Source organism: Panthera leo, chromosome D2 (genome assembly GCF_018350215.1).
Source record: "Panthera leo isolate Ple1 chromosome D2, P.leo_Ple1_pat1.1, whole genome shotgun sequence".
Classification (NCBI taxonomy): domain Eukaryota; kingdom Metazoa; phylum Chordata; class Mammalia; order Carnivora; family Felidae; genus Panthera; species Panthera leo.
Window position 1 is genome coordinate 59,006,357 of NC_056689.1, and position 17,949 is coordinate 59,024,305.

At 36.8% G+C, this 17,949-nt stretch overlaps 1 protein-coding gene across 9 annotated transcripts in view; it reads left to right on the forward strand.

Moving 5' to 3' along the window:
- The window catches only part of SLF2 (SMC5-SMC6 complex localization factor 2), a 53,102-nt gene that overhangs the window by 13,333 nt on the left and 21,820 nt on the right, over positions 1–17,949 (forward strand). For all 9 annotated transcript variants that reach the window (XR_006194662.1, XR_006194659.1, XR_006194660.1 and 6 more), the window contains exons 7-14: positions 1,220–1,342; positions 1,731–1,898; positions 2,895–2,997; positions 8,842–8,917; positions 9,714–9,855; positions 14,752–14,854; positions 15,852–16,028; positions 17,238–17,335. Coding sequence is in view for 2 of the 9 variants with exons in the window: in XM_042908783.1 (XP_042764717.1) it covers positions 1,220–1,342; positions 1,731–1,898; positions 2,895–2,997; positions 8,842–8,917; positions 9,714–9,855; positions 14,752–14,854; positions 15,852–16,028; positions 17,238–17,335 (990 nt within the window). In the remaining 7 variants the exon portion in view is untranslated. The remainder of the gene's footprint in view (positions 1–1,219; positions 1,343–1,730; positions 1,899–2,894; positions 2,998–8,841; positions 8,918–9,713; positions 9,856–14,751; positions 14,855–15,851; positions 16,029–17,237; positions 17,336–17,949) is intronic.

The following is a 17,949-nucleotide window of genomic DNA, read 5'->3' on the forward strand; positions in this document are numbered from 1 at the left end:
CTCATTATAGTTTTGATTTTCACTTTCCTAATAACTAATGATGTTGAGAATCTTTTCATGTCCTTATCAGCCATTTGTATAGCTTCTTTGGAGAAATGTTTATTCCGATCCGTTGCTCATTTTTTAATTGAGTGGTTTGGGGGTTTTTTGTTTGCATGGGTAGAACTTTTTAAAATATTCCTATGTTCACCTAGTCCAAATTTTGAAACCAGCATGGCCAGACATGGTATTTCCACATCAAGTTGCTCTTAAGGAAGAAGTGTAGAATTATGTGTCTCTCTCTTTCTCTCTCTCTGTCACTGTACCTCTCTCCCTCTCTCACACACACACATACACACACAGAAACCAAAAAGTTGAGGATCATAATGGCCCTAATAAAATTTGCGTCACTAGTTGCAAACTGATTTTGCTAATGAGGGGAAAAATATATTCCTTATTTAAGGAATATCCTCAAAACTACCCCAGAGAATTTCACTAAAAGCTCAGCTGACTTGAAGTGGGTATAGATGTGTCCCAAACTTGATAAACAAGTTAGCTAACCATAGGAATTACAATTAGTAGGTCAGAAGTGTTCCCTTTTCTACATTTAGTTAGAGAAATTATCTCTATTATAAAATTCTTTTAAACATTTCATGAATTCATGTGATTTGTGATGTCAGATCTGAAGTGGTTTATTTAAATTGAACGTTGTACAGACCAGAGGCAAAGATGCTAGTTTGATGTGATGATTGATTCTTTCCTGTATTGATAGAGCATTATATTTACTGCTCATTTACTCTTGTCTTATACTCATCTACTGTGGGACGGGAGCTGGGAGTAAGGACCTTGATTAAAATAGCTTATTCCTGGCAAGCAGTATAAGCCAGGACTGCAGAGCTAGATTCTCTGGCTTTGAATCCCAGCTCCTTGCATTGTGAGCTTGAGCAAATTAGCTTTCCTAAAGTCTGTTTCCTCATGTATAAAATGGGTAATAATAAACTACTACATGGGGTTGTTGTGAGGGTGCAAAGAATTAATACATAAAGTCCTTAGTACATGCCTGTCACGTAGTAAGTGCTCAGTGTCAGCTATTGTGATGCTAGTGAAGATGACAGTGATGCTGCTAGAAAGCCTGATTAACATGGTCACGTTGTGTTTTATCTTTTGGTGCTGCTTTTAGGCATAAACTAAAGTTATTTTTAGGGTAAACCATTGACTGTAACATTCTTTCAATTCTCAGGCTAGATGAACTGCAGAAGCAACTACAGGAAGACATAAGGCAGGGCCGAGGTATTAAATCCCCCATCAGAATTGGAGATCAAGACAGTACAGATGATGAGGATGGCCTCTTAGAAGAGCACAGGTATAGCATTTTTCATAATGTATACTCTATTTAAAGCTTACATGTTTTTAATTTTGTGTGAAATAAATGGACCTTTGATGGGTTATTTACTTAGTAATCTGTGGTGGTTTTCTAATCCATCCATGATGAGTTTGAAGGGTAGATGTTAAGGCCAAGTTGCATTTTTATCTTTTCTCCTGGTTATGGTTTCTTTTCACACAGACCCATTTACTGGTTTTGGACTAACTACTAGCGAAAAGTGGGAGGAACAAAACACATGTTCTCATGCTAGTCTTCTTATCTGGAATTAACATTGTTCCCAAGAAGAGTTTTCTTTGTACCCAGCCTTTAAATACAAAACCATATACAGTGTAACTGTCTGGTATTCAATAATTTTTTTTTATTCCAGGGAATTTCTAAAGAAATTTTCAGTTACAATTGATGCTATCCCTGATCATCACCCAGGTGAAGAAATATTTAATTTCCTCAATTCCGGAAAAATTTTCAATCAGTATACCTTGGATTTAAGAGACTCTGGCTTTATAGGACAGAGCGCTGTAGAAAAGCTTATTCTTAAGTAAGTAGAAAAATAGAAAAACATTTTACTTTTTCCCATATAAAAATTTTCCTTAAAGGAGTTCTAACTGGCATAATCTCCTAAAAGATTAATTTCTGTGATAACCTATCCAGTTTCCTAATCCTCATTACTATCGTTTTTTGTGTTTTATTAATTATGGAATCAGTGTAAGATGGTCTCTTGGCATATTACATGCCTAACTAATAAAGATTAGTTGGGATTAAGATTAGCATATAATAACAGCAGCTGTCAAAATAGCAGGGGCTTTAAACAAGAAGTATATTCCTTTCTTATGTGAAAGAATTTCAGAGGTAGGAAGTCCAGGACTGGTGTTCCACCATATAATCTTTCTTTTCCACCACCCTTAGCACCTGGTTGCCTCAAGTGCTACTGGTATTCCAGTCTTTACATTCAAATTCCCAGAAATCCCACACATTTCTACTTATGGCTAGTTAGGTAGAACTTAGTCAACATGGCCACACCTAATTAATAAGGAAGACTGGGAAATTATTTTTGTTTCAGGCAGCAAGTGTACCTAGATCAAAATCAGTGTTCAGTTGCCAGGAGGAAAGGCAAGAATAGGTATTGGATTGGGCAGCTACCAGTCTGTACCACAATGCCCAAACTGGTCTATTTTCTCTCAGTGCATGAAATCTCAGATCCAGAGAGATCACATTAATTCCGGTGGTGAGGTTTTGGAAGTACAAACCCAAGCTGGCAAAAGCAGATGATGCGCTAAGCTTGATACTTTCTCAACACTGCCAGCTAGTGTAGATTTGTCCACCACATAAATCTGGAGGTAGGCCAACAGACTGGATCAGCTTTAGACTAGCACTTGAATTTCCTTTATGAGTAACCCATCCATATTGGGGTAGAGTCCACCTCCAAGGACTGAGGATAGTGTGCTTGCTCGTTTCCCTATAATGTCAGATGTGATGGTGGTAGAAGTTTCTTACCGTGAGAGTAACAGTCATTAATTTCATTTTGTTTTTTCAGATCAGGAAAAACAGATCAAATTTTTTTGACAACACAAGGCTTCCTTACCTCTGCTTATCACTATGTCCAGTGTCCCATACCTGTGTTAAAGTGGCTGTTTCGGGTAAGAGAACGTTTGGGGAGTATAGTTGTCTCCTGTTGCATTTCCTAGTCAAAAGCAAGCAAAATACCACATTTGCACATTACTAGAGAAAAAATTAGCATATCAAACCCATGATTTCAGTGGGTTAAAATGAGGCAAAAAGAGTCAGTGTAGGTAGATTATAAAGGAAATGCTAATACCAGTAGTGTGCAGAATAGTCCGTAATGTTAGTTGTGCCTAAGACATTTCATCACGCTGGTAAATCATTATTATAGTTAGCCTTTTTTTTTCTTTTTTAATGTTTATTTTTGAGACAGAGAAAGACAGCGCAAGTGGGGGAGGGGCAGGGAGAGAGGGAGACATAGAATTCGAAGCAGGCTTCAGGCTCTGAGCTATGAGCACAGAGCCTGACATGGGGCTCAAACCCACGAACCAGGAGATTGTGACGTGAGCTAAAAAGTCAGACGCTTAACCGACTGAGCCACCCGGCCACCCCTATTACACTTAGTTTTAGAAGAGTTCTAATTCTTACATTATCTGTTTTGGGGGTGGGAGCTTTGTGGGGTTTTTAAAAATCTTTTTTTGTCCCATTTTTATGGAGATTAGTGCATAGATATTTTTAGGATTTTACTTGTTTTCTAACATTTCCCCATTTGTATATAAATATCTCCAACCAAATGTTTCTCTTCCCCATTCATGTTTAATTCTTAAGTCTACTTAAGTAATTATATAAATTTGGGGCGCCTGGGTGGCTCAGTTGGTTGACTATCTGACTTTGGCTCAGGTCATGATCTCACAGTCCGGAGTTCGAGCCCTGCATCAGGCTCTGTGCTGACAGCTTGGAGCCTGGAGTCTGCTTCAGATTCTGTGTCTCCCTCTCTCTCTGCCCCTCCCCTACTCATGCTCTGTCTCTCTCTCTCTCTCTCTGTCAAAAGTAAGTAAACATTAAAAATAATAATAATTATCTAAATTTTGGGGTGCCTGGGTGGCTCAGTCAGTAAGCGTTTGACTCTTGGTTTCAGCTCAGGTCATAATCTCATAGTTTCATGGGTTCGAGCCCTGCATAGGGCTCTGCACTGATAGCGCGGAGCCTGCTTGGCATTCTCTCTCTCCTTCTCTCTTTGCCCCTCCCCCACTCACACTGTCTCTGTCTCTCTCAGAATAAATAAATAAACTTAAAAATTTTTTTTTAATTTTATAAAAAGTAATTATCTAAAATTTTATGTTATCTGCATGGTAACTTTGTAACAAAAAAATATGATTATTGTGTGTGAAGTGAGAAGTGAGAGAAACATAAGGAGTTTATTCTGGGATTTAAGATAACATCTCAAAGAATGATGAGAACCTAGATATTCCAGTGTAGCCTTTTTTTTTCATTTTTTTCATATAGCTGGCATTTTTGAGTCCCAGGTGCTGGAGAGAACAGCAATGAGAAAATGTACATTTCTGATCCCCTGAGAGCCACATTCTAGTACTATAGAGGAGACAGACAGTAAATGTGTATGTGGTGTGCATATTTAGAGATCTATTATGTCACATGGTAAGTGCTATGAAGAAGTAGTAGGCCAGAGTAGATACAGAGAAGTGTCAAGATGGGAAAGTTTGCTTTTTTATTTTTTTTATTTTTTTATTTATTTTTTTTTTTCAACGTTTTTTTTTTATTTATTTTTGGGACAGAGAGAGACAGAGCATGAACGGGGGAGGGGCAGAGAGAGAGGGAGACACAGAATCGGAAACAGGCTCCAGGCTCCGAGCCATCAGCCCAGAGCCTGACGCAGGGCTCGAACTCACGGACCGCGAGATCGTGACCTGGCTGAAGTCGGCCGCTTAACCGACTGCGCCACCCAGGCGCCCCAAAGTTTGCTTTTTTAAATGTATGTGTAAGATAGTTGATAATGAGTGCCTTACTGATAAGGTGACATCTGAATAAAGATCTGAGAAGAAGGTGCTGGAATGAGTCACGCCACTGTGTGGGAAAAGGGCATTCTAGGCAGAGAGGATAAGTGGTGCGGACCATGAGGCAGGAGTATTACTTCCAGCGGTGAGGAGCTTCCTACTTGGACCCCGGTAAAAAAAAAATTTTTTAAACAGTCCTAATTAAATCAAAATTTGCCTCCCCGTGGTTTTTATATAGTGGTACTAATTATCTTTTCAAGAGCTCTCCAGAAGACGTTTCATCTAACAGTCCTTCGTTCATTTTAAAATAGCTATCATGAGGGGCGCCTGGGTGGCTCAGTCGGTTAAGCGGCCGACTTCAGCTCAGGTCATGATCTCGCGGTCCGTAAGGGCTGTGAGTTCGAGCCCCGCGTCGGGCTCTGTGCTGACAGCTCAGAGCCTGGAGCCTATTTCAGATTCTGTGTCTCCCTCTCTCTGACCCTCCCCCGTTCATGCTCTGTCTCTCTCTGTCTCAAAAATAAATAAATGTTTAAAAAAAAAATAAATAAAAATAAATAAAAAAAAAAAAAATAAAATAGCTATCATGACCCTCATCTCTCCCCAGCACTAAACTCTCTCCAGTCACCAAATTTCTAGTCTCTTTACTGATCATCTTTCTGAATGACCTTTAGCTCCTAAAATGTGTCCCCCATAAATGCACATATGCTCCAGATAAGGTCTTTTTTTTTTTTTTTTTTTTTAATGTTTATTTTTGAAATAGAGATAGACAGAGTGCGGGTGGGGGAGGGGCAGAGAGAGAGAGAAGACCCAGAATCTGAAGCAGGCTCCAGGCTCTGAGCTGTCAGTACAGAGCCCAATGTGGGGCTCGATCTCACAAACCGTGAGATCATGACCTGAGCTGAAGTCAGACACTTTGCTCCCAGATAAGGTCTTTCTTAACAGCAGTCTCCAGTGAGACTCTTTCCCATCTACCCACCGACATATTTTTGTTTTATGCTATATTTATACTTTACGTATATTTTATATTATATATACGTAAATATGTATAAATATATATGTTTTTATATTTTTTATATTTTATTTTATACTATTTTGTACTGTAGTTAAAAATTTCATTTGCAGTCATGCCAGAGCTTTGTTATTCTCTGATTATGTAACATATCTTTTCTTAAACTTACAAGTAAAATTTTGCATTTATCTGTGTTTATTTTTATCTTGTTGATGTGGGTCCTCATATCCTTTTTTTAAATGTTTATGAGAGAGAGAGAGAGAGAGAGCATGAATGGGAGAGGGGCAGAGAGAGAGGATCACAGGCAGGCTCCGCACTACCAGCGCAGATCCCAATGTGGGGCTCGAACTCATGACCCATGAGATCACAACCTGAGCTGAAATGAAGAGTCCGATGTTCAACTGACAGAGCCACCCCGGTGCCCTCCTCATTATAGCCTCTAAAAACCCTGATGATAACGTTAAAGCATATCTTCGTGTAAGCAGTTTTTATACTCTTTGTATTTATTATTTGAAAACTGTAACAATCATTCATTAATTACTTTTTCTGTGTAAAACACTGTCTCATCTCTCTTTTTCAATTCCAAGTCCATTTTTCATGATGGATGGAGCATACCAACTTAAAACTATTTTTTCTTTTTTAGAAAGTGTGTCAGAATTTATTTTAATGCTACGGTTCTAGCATTTTTTTTTTTAATCTTTTTGCCCAAAGAATACGAAAACACTAACTCAAAAGGATATGTACATTCTTACGTTTATTGCAGCATTATTTATAATAGCCGAATTACGGAAGCAGCCCAAGCATCCATCAATAGATGAGTGGATGAAGATGTACATGCAGCACACACATACACACACAACGGAATTTTTTTCAGCCATAAAAAAGAATGAAATCTATGGTACTAACAGTTTGTAAATTTAATTGTTAAAGGGTAATTAAAATGTTCGCATTTTCCTGATTTTATCCTAACTGTGTAAAACTAGGAAGACACTTTACTACTTTTTAAAAGCGTTTTCAAAGGGATTCACGCTCAATTTTGAAAAGTTCAAGTAAAATTAAGATTTTTTTTAAAGGCTTGTTATTATTTAAAAGGCATTAGCCTCCCCAGTTTCCAGGGACTGCTACATTTTAGTGTTTTCTAGATTGTTCTCTGTGTGTACATAGATTGCTGTATGATAGTATCAACAGAATGTGTTCCGCCTTACGATTTTTTTATTGCAGATAACAAATTATTTTCACATCAGTATAGGTATGTTGTCATCCTTTTCAAGGGCTTTATAGTATTCTGTTGTAGTGTTATGCTGATTTATTTAACCCAGTCTCAATTGATAGACATTAGATTGTTATATACACCTCTTTGCACATTTATTGAATTATCTCCTAGTATTGTGTTGCCCACCTTAGAATTCATTATCCCCCCCCCGAAAAAGATTGTTATCTAAAACTTGTCCTGTTTCCAAACATGCCTTTGAGGGGTGCTGCCCACTAGTGGCAAAACATAACACAAACATGATAACCGACTTTTTGACTCAGGTAGATTTTGAAAATGGCAGAAACACACAAATGACACAAATACTAACATACAGTAACACAGGTATGCCTGATTGAAACCAGTGTTTGAGTTATTCTCCCTTATGTGTTAGATTTAAATTTACTGTAATCATAATCTATGGCTACAAAACAAAAGGGAAAGAGGAATGTTTTCCCCTACAAAACCACTTTAAAATTACTTTCAGGGGTACGTGGGTGGTTCAGTTGGTTAAGCATCCAACTCTTGATTTTGGCTCAGGTCATCATCTCTGGTTTGGGAGCTCGAGTCTCCGATCAGGCTCTGCCCTGACAGCGTGGAGCCTGCTTGGGATTCTCTCTCCCTCTCCCCCTCTGCTCCTCCCCTTCTTGCATGTTCTCACGCTCGCTCTCTCTCTCTCTCTCTTAAAATAAATAAACATTAAAAAGATAAAATCACTTTCAATATGTCACATGATTCTTTAAAAATTTTTGAAACTTGAGGGGCACCTGGGTGGCTCAGTCGGTTGAGCGTCCGACTTCAGCCCGGGTCACGATCTCGCAGTCCGTGAGTTTGAGCCCCGCGTCGGGCTCTGGGCTGATGGCTCAGAGCCTGGAGCCTGCTTCCGATTCTATGTCTCCCTCTCTCCCTGCCCCTCCCCCATTCATGCTCTATCTCTCTCTGTCTCAAAAATAAATAAACGTTAAAAAAAAAAAATTAAAAAAAAAAAAAATTTTTGAAACTTGAGATTTTGTTCCCAAAAAATGGTCTTGTAAAGTTAAATTTTATGCCTCTGCATATAAATTCTGTATGTAAAAAGGCTAACTGGATCAAAGTATAAAAACAATAACCTTGCTTAAATATTACCAAATTCCTTTTTAAATTTTACCAAATTATACTTACACTAAGTATACTACCTCTTTCCTAGTACCCTGTGAATACTGGGTATTATCAATATTCTTGATCTTTAACAATCTCAGTCAAGCTTCTCTTGACAAGCTAACGATAGCTTGTCATTTCTCTTTGTATTTCTTTGATTACTAATGATATTGAACATCTTTTAAAAAGTATATTGGTATATTAATTTACATGTATCTTTTCAAATACTTTGGCTAGTTTATGATCTGATTAGATCAACTATCAATCAGCCTTTTCCTTGATGATTAAACAATCAGCATGTTTGAATTGAAGGGGCCCTGATTTTAGAATCAGACCTGGATTTAAATTCCAGCTCCTCATGTATTACTTTGGGTAAAGTATTTTAATTTCTCTGAGCCTGTCTGCTTATATGTAATGATGTATGACCACTTCATAAAACTATTGTAAAGTATTCAAATGAAATGCACATAAAATACCACATTAAAGGAAATGCACATAAAACACTTTTATATATGCATGGCAAATAGTAAATGCTCGTTTTCTTCTTTCTTAATACTTTTATCTACTTTGGCAGATGATGTCGGTTCATACAGACTGTATTGTGTCTGTACAGATTTTAAGCACATTGATGGAAATAACAATTAGAAATGGTGAGTATGTAAATTTACTGATTTAGCATTGTGAATTATTGGTTGCTATGTACGCAGTCTTTCATATCGCTAAACATGTAGATTATTCAGAAATATAGAATAAAAAATTTTTTTTGATCTAAAATCTTTAATAATGAAATGAAACTCCAATCAAAAATGAGTATCTGCATTTTTCTAGTTGCACTGAGAAAAAGGGTATAAGATCTTGAGGTGACAACCCTTACCTAATACTTACCTACCAACTCATGGGTTACTGTCCTGGGTAAGTGGAAATAGCAAGTTTGTTTATTTATTTAGCCATTTACTTTAACTGGCTTATTGGCAAACAAGTATTGTGCTGATTATGCACTGAGGAGACTGAAAATATCCGCTACAGAAATGTGACAATTGCTTTCTCACCTTTGAGATCCCTTATAATGAAATAAGCGTTATGATTTATGTGTTTCATTTGTTTTGAGGATTGGGACTATATGGGCACTGAAGATGATAAAATCTTTCTGTATTAGCAGTAGTTGATATTTTACCATTGTTATTTTCAGATTTTTCAAAATGTGTTACTTCCTCCTGAGTTACACCCATTTATTCATCATCACTCTCAGATACTTTCATAAATGTCATTTCCTTCACATTTACTTAAACACCTATAATTCCTATATGATCATTCTAAATAACTATATTGCTTACATATCATTACCAGATGTCATTTCTGTAAAATGGTAATAATCCATGTTTCACATGCTGACTGTGCATCTGTGAACCTGGAATTTGGGATAAAATATTTTTTTCTATTAACTAGATACCTTCAGTGATTCACCAGTTTGGCCCTGGATCCCATCATTATCTGATATAGCAGCTGTGTTTTTCAATATGGGAATTGATTTTAGGTCTTTGTTTCCTCTGGAGAATCTTCAGCCAGACTTTAATGAAGACAATCTAGTGTAAGTTTTCTTTTCATAATTAACTTCAAAAACATTCTTTTAAACAATTTGTAATACACTAACAGTTAATATTCATTTGATAGGTTCAGTACCCATCCTTGATTTTTTTAAATCTCTCAAAGTTGAAATGGATCTTAAGTTAGACACATTTTTAATCTAAAAGTCATCATCATGGGGGTACCTTGGGTGGCTCAATCGATTAAGCATCTGAGTCTTGATCTCAGGTCAGGTCTTGATCTCAGGGTTGTCATTTCAAGCCCTGCATTGGGCTGCATGCTAGGCTTGGAGCCTACTTAAAAAAAAAAGGCGGGGGGCATCATCGTGTTTAACAAGGAAGAAATAGAAACATTTAAAATCTTTAATTTTTTTTTTTTTTTAAATAACACTGCCCATTGTTATTTGACATTATTCTGTTGGAGGTACTGAGTAAAGCAACTAGGTAAGAGAAAAAAATAAGAGATACAAAAACTGCAAATGAGTTGAAGGTTTCATTATTTGCAGAAGTATGTTAATGTATGCAAAGAAGCCTAACACTCAGCTAAAAAGCTATAACAAATTAAAAAAAAAAAAGAGAGAAATTGGTATGGGGCTCCTGGCTGACCCAGTCAGTGGAGCATGTGACTCTTGATCTCAGGGTTGTGAGTTCAAGCCCCACATTAGGCATGGAGCCTACTTTAAAAAAGAGAAATTGTTATGGATGCCAGGGTACAAAGTTAATAAAGAGAAATTAGTAACCTTCAGATAGATGAACTGTACCTAGTTTAAAAGATAAACTGGCTGGCTTAGTCAGTAGAGCATGTGATTTTGATCTCAGGGTCGTGAGTTCGAGCCCCACATTGAGGGTAGAGATTACATTTAAAAATGTTTTAATAAAATCTTTTAAAAAGAGATAAACCAGACTTCATTTACAATAATAAGAAAAATATATGAAGTACCTAGGAATAAACTTAAATAGAAGAGAGTGTGTGTGTGTGTAAAAACATTACTAAGAGACAAAATAAAAGACCTAAATAAATGAAAGAGCATACCATGCTTTCAGATAGGAAAACTCAAAGCATTGTAATATAAGTATGTGAGAGCACCTAAAGTTGAGCCATTAACTTAATGAAATTCGAATAAGAAATGCCAGTCAGATATTTTGTAGGGAGGGGGAGAGTTGAGACTATACAAGTGATTCTAAAGTCATATGGAAAAAAATAATATGCTGAAAATCTTTGAGAAAGAAGAGTTAGGAGGCAGGATCGGCCTTAGCAGATATAAGTATGGGACAAGTACAAGGTTCAAAGCTGTCAGTGGAATGAAATAAGTCCAAAATAGAACCAAGTACATATAGATACTATGTAAATGCTAAAGGTGATATTTCCACAAATGAGGAAAGAGTAGGCTTATTGAGTATCTGGTATTATCCAGTATTTGGAAAAATGAGTAGCCATCTAGAAAAAATTTTTGCATCCATACCTCAAACTAATAGAGCAAAGATTTAAATGTATGCAATGAAACCATAAAAGTAATAGAAGAAACAAGATTTTTATAACCCTAGAAAAGACGGTTTTATGTATGAACTAACACTCAAAAGGCATAAAAAGGAAAATTAACTTATTTGACCACATTAAAAACAGATTACCATGACAGTGTTCACTTTACACAAAGTCAAAAGAAAAACTTCAAAAAGGAGTGGGAAAGAGATACATATTCAGATGAATTTTCCATGTTCGTATATGTATGAATGAAACAACTCTGGTTACAGACAAAGGTTTAGTTTCAAATTAAGAAAAACAGAAAATAGACATAGAAAAATGGACAAAGGAATAAACTGATCACAGGAATAAAAATGGTTCTTAAGCATGATAATATACTCATCTTAACTTCTAAGAGAAAGGTAAATTCTTGTTACTTGGTATATCTAAAGCCAAACTCTTATCTCTCCAGTTCCCTTTCTACTCCATACATGTTCCTTTATTGCTCCGATGCAATCTGTATCTAAAAATATATTGGATAGCACATTTTCAGATAAGACTATATTCCAGCACTTAATTTTTTTTTAATTTTTTTTTTTGACATTTATTTATTTTTGAGAGACAGAGACAGTGAATGAGCAGGGGAGGGGGAGACAGAAAGGGAGACACAGAATCCGAAGCAGGCTTCAGGCTCTGCAGGACTCGAACCCACAAACCGTGAGATCATGACCTGAGCCGAAGTCAGACACTTAACCAACTGAGCCACCTAGGTGCCCCTCCATCAGTTTAAATAGGGAAAATAATGCTTTCCCAGCCTATCTAAAAAACCCAACCATTTCCCCCAGATATTACTAAGATAGTCAAACTACCTATATTTAAAAAGTTAAAATACCAATGATTTTATTAACATTTAATGAATTCAATCATGTGTGGTAATTTTGTATGTTGTATGCAACAGATTTGAATTTTTCTTCACTGTTGCAAGCAGGTACTATAGTGGAAATAGTGAAATAAAGATATAAATGCATTAAGACGTAACACATGCAAATGATACTTAGTAAAGTAGTTTATTTATTGGTTACTTATCAGTTGAAAAGTTGACCTCAGTGAGGTTTGGTGACTCCAGCAGGGAGGTGGTGGCTGTAGTCACTGTTGCTGTGTAGTGATAGGCATTGATGAGGACAGGAAAGCAGGAGGGAGCTGGTAAAGGAATGAGCGAAACGTGATGAAATGCCTGCGTAGGCAACACAAGTACAAGACTGAATCCTGTTGAGATACGACTGCAGCTCTTCTCACTAAGACTCACATGCAGCCTAACCATTTTTGCTGGTAGGCATGAAATGTTTGAAGGTGCTTAAATATTCAGATAGGGAGACTAAGATACTAAAAGATAGATAGTAGAACAGTTCTTTTCTTTTTTTTCTTTTTAATTTTTTTTTATGTAATACTATGTATTGCCACATTATTATTTTTTAATTAATTTATTTATTTTGACGGGGGTGGGAGGGAGAAGCCCAAGAAGGCTCTGCGCTGACAGTGCCCCAGTGCAGGGCTCAAACTCACGAACTGCGAGATGGTGACCTGAGCCAATATCAAGAGTCAGATGCTTAACCGACTGAGCCATCCAGGCTCCCTGAACAGTTCTTTTCTTGACCGTTATTCTGTTAGATGTACAGACTTAAAATATGAGTCATAACTCTTTCTTTTCTACATTCCATCAGCTCTCACATCCCTGTGTTCTTCCTCTGCTCATCTCACAGCTGTTCCTTCTTTTTTTGTTCCCAGGGTCAGTCTGATTCAGATCCTCTTTTCATGCCTACTCTGGTAATAAAAAAAAAAAAAAAAAAAAATCTCCTTTTCCCCAGGGGCTTTCTACCCCCAAGATATTCTTTTCAATGTTGGAGGATTCCTTTTATGAAAGTATAGCCTTAAACTTCTATCTCCCCTATTCTCAAACCTTTACATCTTGTATTTAAGACTACAGTTTGATTCTGACCTATTTTCTATTTTGCTCTCCCTTTTGTTCTAACCAAATTGATTTGTTCACTGTTCCTTCATATTAGTCATTGTGGCATTGGCTTTTCCTCCTGCTGGTCTCTCACCTCCATCATCAGTGTCTGCTCACCAAAACATTACCTGTCTCACTTATTGAAGCACTGTCGGAAAGAGCAAGACAGTATGGAGACAGATTAAATAAATCATGATACGTTTATAATCAACACAAGTACTAATAGTTATATATTGCTTACTATGTGCCAGGTGCAGTTCTGAGGGCATAACATATAGTACTTCATTTCATAGTCACTACAGCTATTAGATAGTATTTTCACTCCCATTTTACAGGCAAGTCAGGCACAGAGAGGTTAAGTAATTTTCCTGAGGTTAACTAGCTAAGAAGGCACACAGGACTACCAAGCAGAGACTTTAAGAGATAAGAAAGCTTTTCACTTATAGTTATGGAAGTATCTGTAAGATATATTAGGTGAAAGTGCACAACAGAGCATATAGTATATGTTACCATTTATATTAAAGGGGGCCATATATTCATATTTATTTGTGTATACATAAAATGCCCGTGGAAGGAAGGGTTAAAACTAGTAGTGATTGTGGGGAGGGAAATGGGTGGCAGAAGGTCTAGACTGAAAGGGTGGTTCTGCGCAGCGTACCATACCTTCATACCTTTTGAGGTTTTTTAACCATATGAAGATATTTATTCAAAAAAGTAAACAAGGGGGTCGCCTGGGTAGCTCAATTGGTTAAGCATCTGACTTCAGCTCAGGTCACGATCTCATGGTTCATGGATTCGAACACCGCGTGAGCCGTGCTGACAGCTCAGAGCCTACCTACAGCCTGCTTCGGATTCTGTGTCTGACTTTCTCTCTGCCCCTCCCCCCCCCAAAAATAAGTAAACATATAAAAATTTTTCCTTAAGTAAAATAACTTTTGAAAGCCAAATTCATGTGTCTCCTCCTCCATGAACCTTCACCGATTACCTCAACCGGAATTGGGGTGCTTAAAATTGTTTCTTTATATTTGCTCTCTATTCATGAGGTCTTTATTATGAGTTCTTCGTAGCCAGAGCTACCTTCTACATAGTTCTCTGACACCAAGAGCAGTGAGGATACTGCCTTATAAAAAGTAGCTTTTCAAGGAAAAACTAATGCATAAAGACGGAAATCAGACTGTTTACTGAAATGGGAGATAGTAAAGTTACTTGGATCTGGCATGAAGGGACTTTTGTGGGTAATGGAAAAATGTTCTACTTCTTGATTCTGTTGGTGGTTATGCTCCTATATACATTGATCACAACTTAAAATGGATATGTTCCTTTTATTGTTTATAAGTTATGCCTAAACAAAACTTAGTTTTTGTTGTTCAGTATTTCTTAAAATCATTATTTTGTGCCCAATTTCACATTGTTTTATTCACTTTTCAATAGTTCTGAAACACAGATGACATTGGGAGGGAAAGGAAGTGAAGATTCATCTTGTAAGCCAATTTTTTCAACTCTTCCTGAAACCAACATTTTAAATGTGGTTAAGGTAGGGAAAAACTCTTTTTAATGTCTTTAGCACAAAACTGGAACCATTTAGTTTTGTGGTTAGTTGTTTTAAAACAAAATCACTAGTGTTTTTACCAGGTGATTTCCAATCTCTGGAATTTCTTAGCAGTAATCTTTGTAGTAAACATTGTTTTTGCTGTTTTTATTTTTGGTTTAGTATTAGGAGTGAAAGGGAACTTTAGCTCAAAGTTACAGAATTAATGTATTTCTAGGAATACCTTTACCAAGAAGCTTTTAGAAACCAGTATTTTTTAGAAACAATTTTTTTTAGAGTTAGGATGTATGAAAATAAAAGTTACTACTTACCATATGACTTAGTGATTAAGAATTAATAATAGGGTCACCTGGGAGGCTCAGTCAGTTGAGTGCATGACTTTTGATTTCGGCTCAGGTCCTGATACCAGGGTCCTGGGACTGGGTCCCAAGGCAGATTCCTCACTGAGCATGGAGCCTGCTTAGGATGCTCCCTTGCTAGCCCTCGCTTGCACGCTCTCTCCCTCTCTCCCTCTCTCTCTCTCTCCCCCTCTCCCCCCTCCTCCTCCTCTCCCCTTACCACCTCCCTCTGCCCCTTTCCCCACTCAGACATGCACATGTGCATGTATGCCCACTGGCTCTGCTTGCTCCTGCTCACTTGCGCTCTCTCTCTCTCTGTCTTTCTCTCTCTCTCTCTCTCTCTCTCTCTCTCTCTCTGAAAACAAAAAACGAATAACAGTGTTAAATCTTTTTAGTGGCTGAATCAAAGCAGTGATACTGAGCCATTTAAAAAAAATCTGAATGAAAATTAGAGAAGAAAATACTTATGTCCTAATTTAACTATTAACATGCATGTTTCTTTTTGCCTTCTTTTTTCTAGACATCTGGATGTTTTGTTTTCTATAACTTCTCTTTTGTATTTTTTGTCAGAAAGTTTTCAAATTTAAACTCTTCAAGTAAAATGTATCTCCTTAAGTTGTTTTGTCTCTACACTTCTGTCACAGTTTCTAGGCTTGTGTACATCTATACATCCAGAAGGTTACCAGGATCGTGAGATAATGTTGCTTATTTTAATGTTGTTTAAAATGAGTTTGGAAAAACAGCTGAAACAGATTCCTCTAGTGGACTTTCAGAGCCTCCTGATAAATCTGATGAAAAACATTAGAGATTGGAACACAAAGGTAACTGTACTTAAAGCCTTTCTATTGGTTTTAGCGTTGGTCTTTTTGTCTGCATCACAATTTGACTTTCATAGTGCATACAGAATTAATAGTTTCTAAACTCAATTAAGATCTTTGGCAGATGAAAAATAAACTGAGGAAGGGGTCTTCTTTGCTGGAACTGTATTTAAATTTATGATAATTGAATCTTCTCTAAAACTGCAGCCGTACATTCAAAAAAAAGTATTTATTGGGGATTTACTGTGGTTCAGCAGTAACGTAGGTACAGCTGTGAAAAACCTAAAGCCCTTGCCTTCGTGGCAGTTTTATGCTTGTGAGAGGGTTAGGTAATAAAGTAAATGTAGATTATAATATGTCAAGTTGTAATAAAGGCTACAAATTAAAATAAAGCAGGACATGGGTATAGAGAATAGCAAGGCTGGGAGGCTCTGCTATTTCAGGTAGGGCAGTCAGGGAAGGCCTTTCTGAAGTGACCTTCAAGGAGAGCCCTACATGAAATGATGAAGCAAAGTCACACATATAATAAAAATTTTAGTTGCACATCTGTAGCCACATTGAGGGTAAACATGTATAATTTTTGATAGGTTTTTAAAAACTAGATTTTTCAATCTTTTTTGGTGGAAAATTTCAAACGTGCAAAAGTAGAGAGATGAGTATGATAAACCCCTAAGTACCTATCACGCAGTTTGAACAATTAACAAGATATAATCAACCTTGGCTCATCTGTTACCCTCATCCCATACTTCACTCCCCCACTCAGAGATTATTTTGAAGCAATTTTGTTAGACTTTAAATACTGTGAAATAGTTGAGGATCCCTAAAATGCAAGAAAGCACACAGGTCAGAAACGTGCGATCTTCTGCAATTCTCATTATACACCTTCAGAAGATGGCATTTGTATTTAGATCAGTTTAGATTTAGATTTGTAATTCTTCCAGAGGACTGTTTAGATACAGGTAGAGGTATAGCACAAAACCTGAAAGCCAAGTGAAATTCTGCTAAATGTATCTGTTCAGTCCTAGAGTTTAAAATAAAACTAAATCCGTGTACTGTGTGTGTTTTATCAGGTTCTAGACTCCATGCTATTTCTGAAAACGAGTGCTCTTTTTGTCATAATACTTCCATTAAGGCAGTAAAGGACGTGGATGGTCTGTTAGAAGTTGGTTCCACTGACCTGTTTGAAAAATCTTGCTTATTCTTTGTTTTCAGGTGCCTGAACTCTGTCTGGCCATAAATGAACTGTCTAGTCATCCCCACAACCTTCTGTGGTTGGTACAGCTGGTCCCTAACTGGACATCTCGTGGAAGGTATTGAAAATTGAGAATTAAGCGTGAAGAAAAACGTATGTTTATATTAATGAAATGCTTTTGGGCTCTTTATTCCCTTTCATCATTCCTTTGAATGTTAGATCAGTCTTTTATTTCATATTCAACTGTGGGAAAGGGCATTGACAGCCTGACTCTAATACTTAAAATATTTTATGTATTATGTATTTTATGTATTTTATTTATCATAAAATAAAATATTTTATGATATTCTTGAATTTTTTTTTTTAAGTAGGCTTCACGCCCAGTGTGGGGCTTGAACTCACCACCCTGAGATTAAGAGTCACATGCTCTACCAATGGAGCCAGACAGGCAGTCCATAGTATCCTTTTTTAAATTTTAGCTTGTAACAATACAGATACAGATGGCACATATGAAAATGAATGAACTGGCTTTTTTCTTTTTTTTCTTTTTTTTGCTTTAGTAAAAATAAATTCAGGCAATAAAATAGGTTTTCTCTCAGTAAATCAGCATGGTCAAAGGTAAAGGCTCTTAATGATTTGCCTGAGTTTCACACAGTTCTAACTTTATGTACAAATATTTTACGTGAAAATTTTACTGTTCTATGGAAGTTTATACGTTCTTGTACTGCCTTC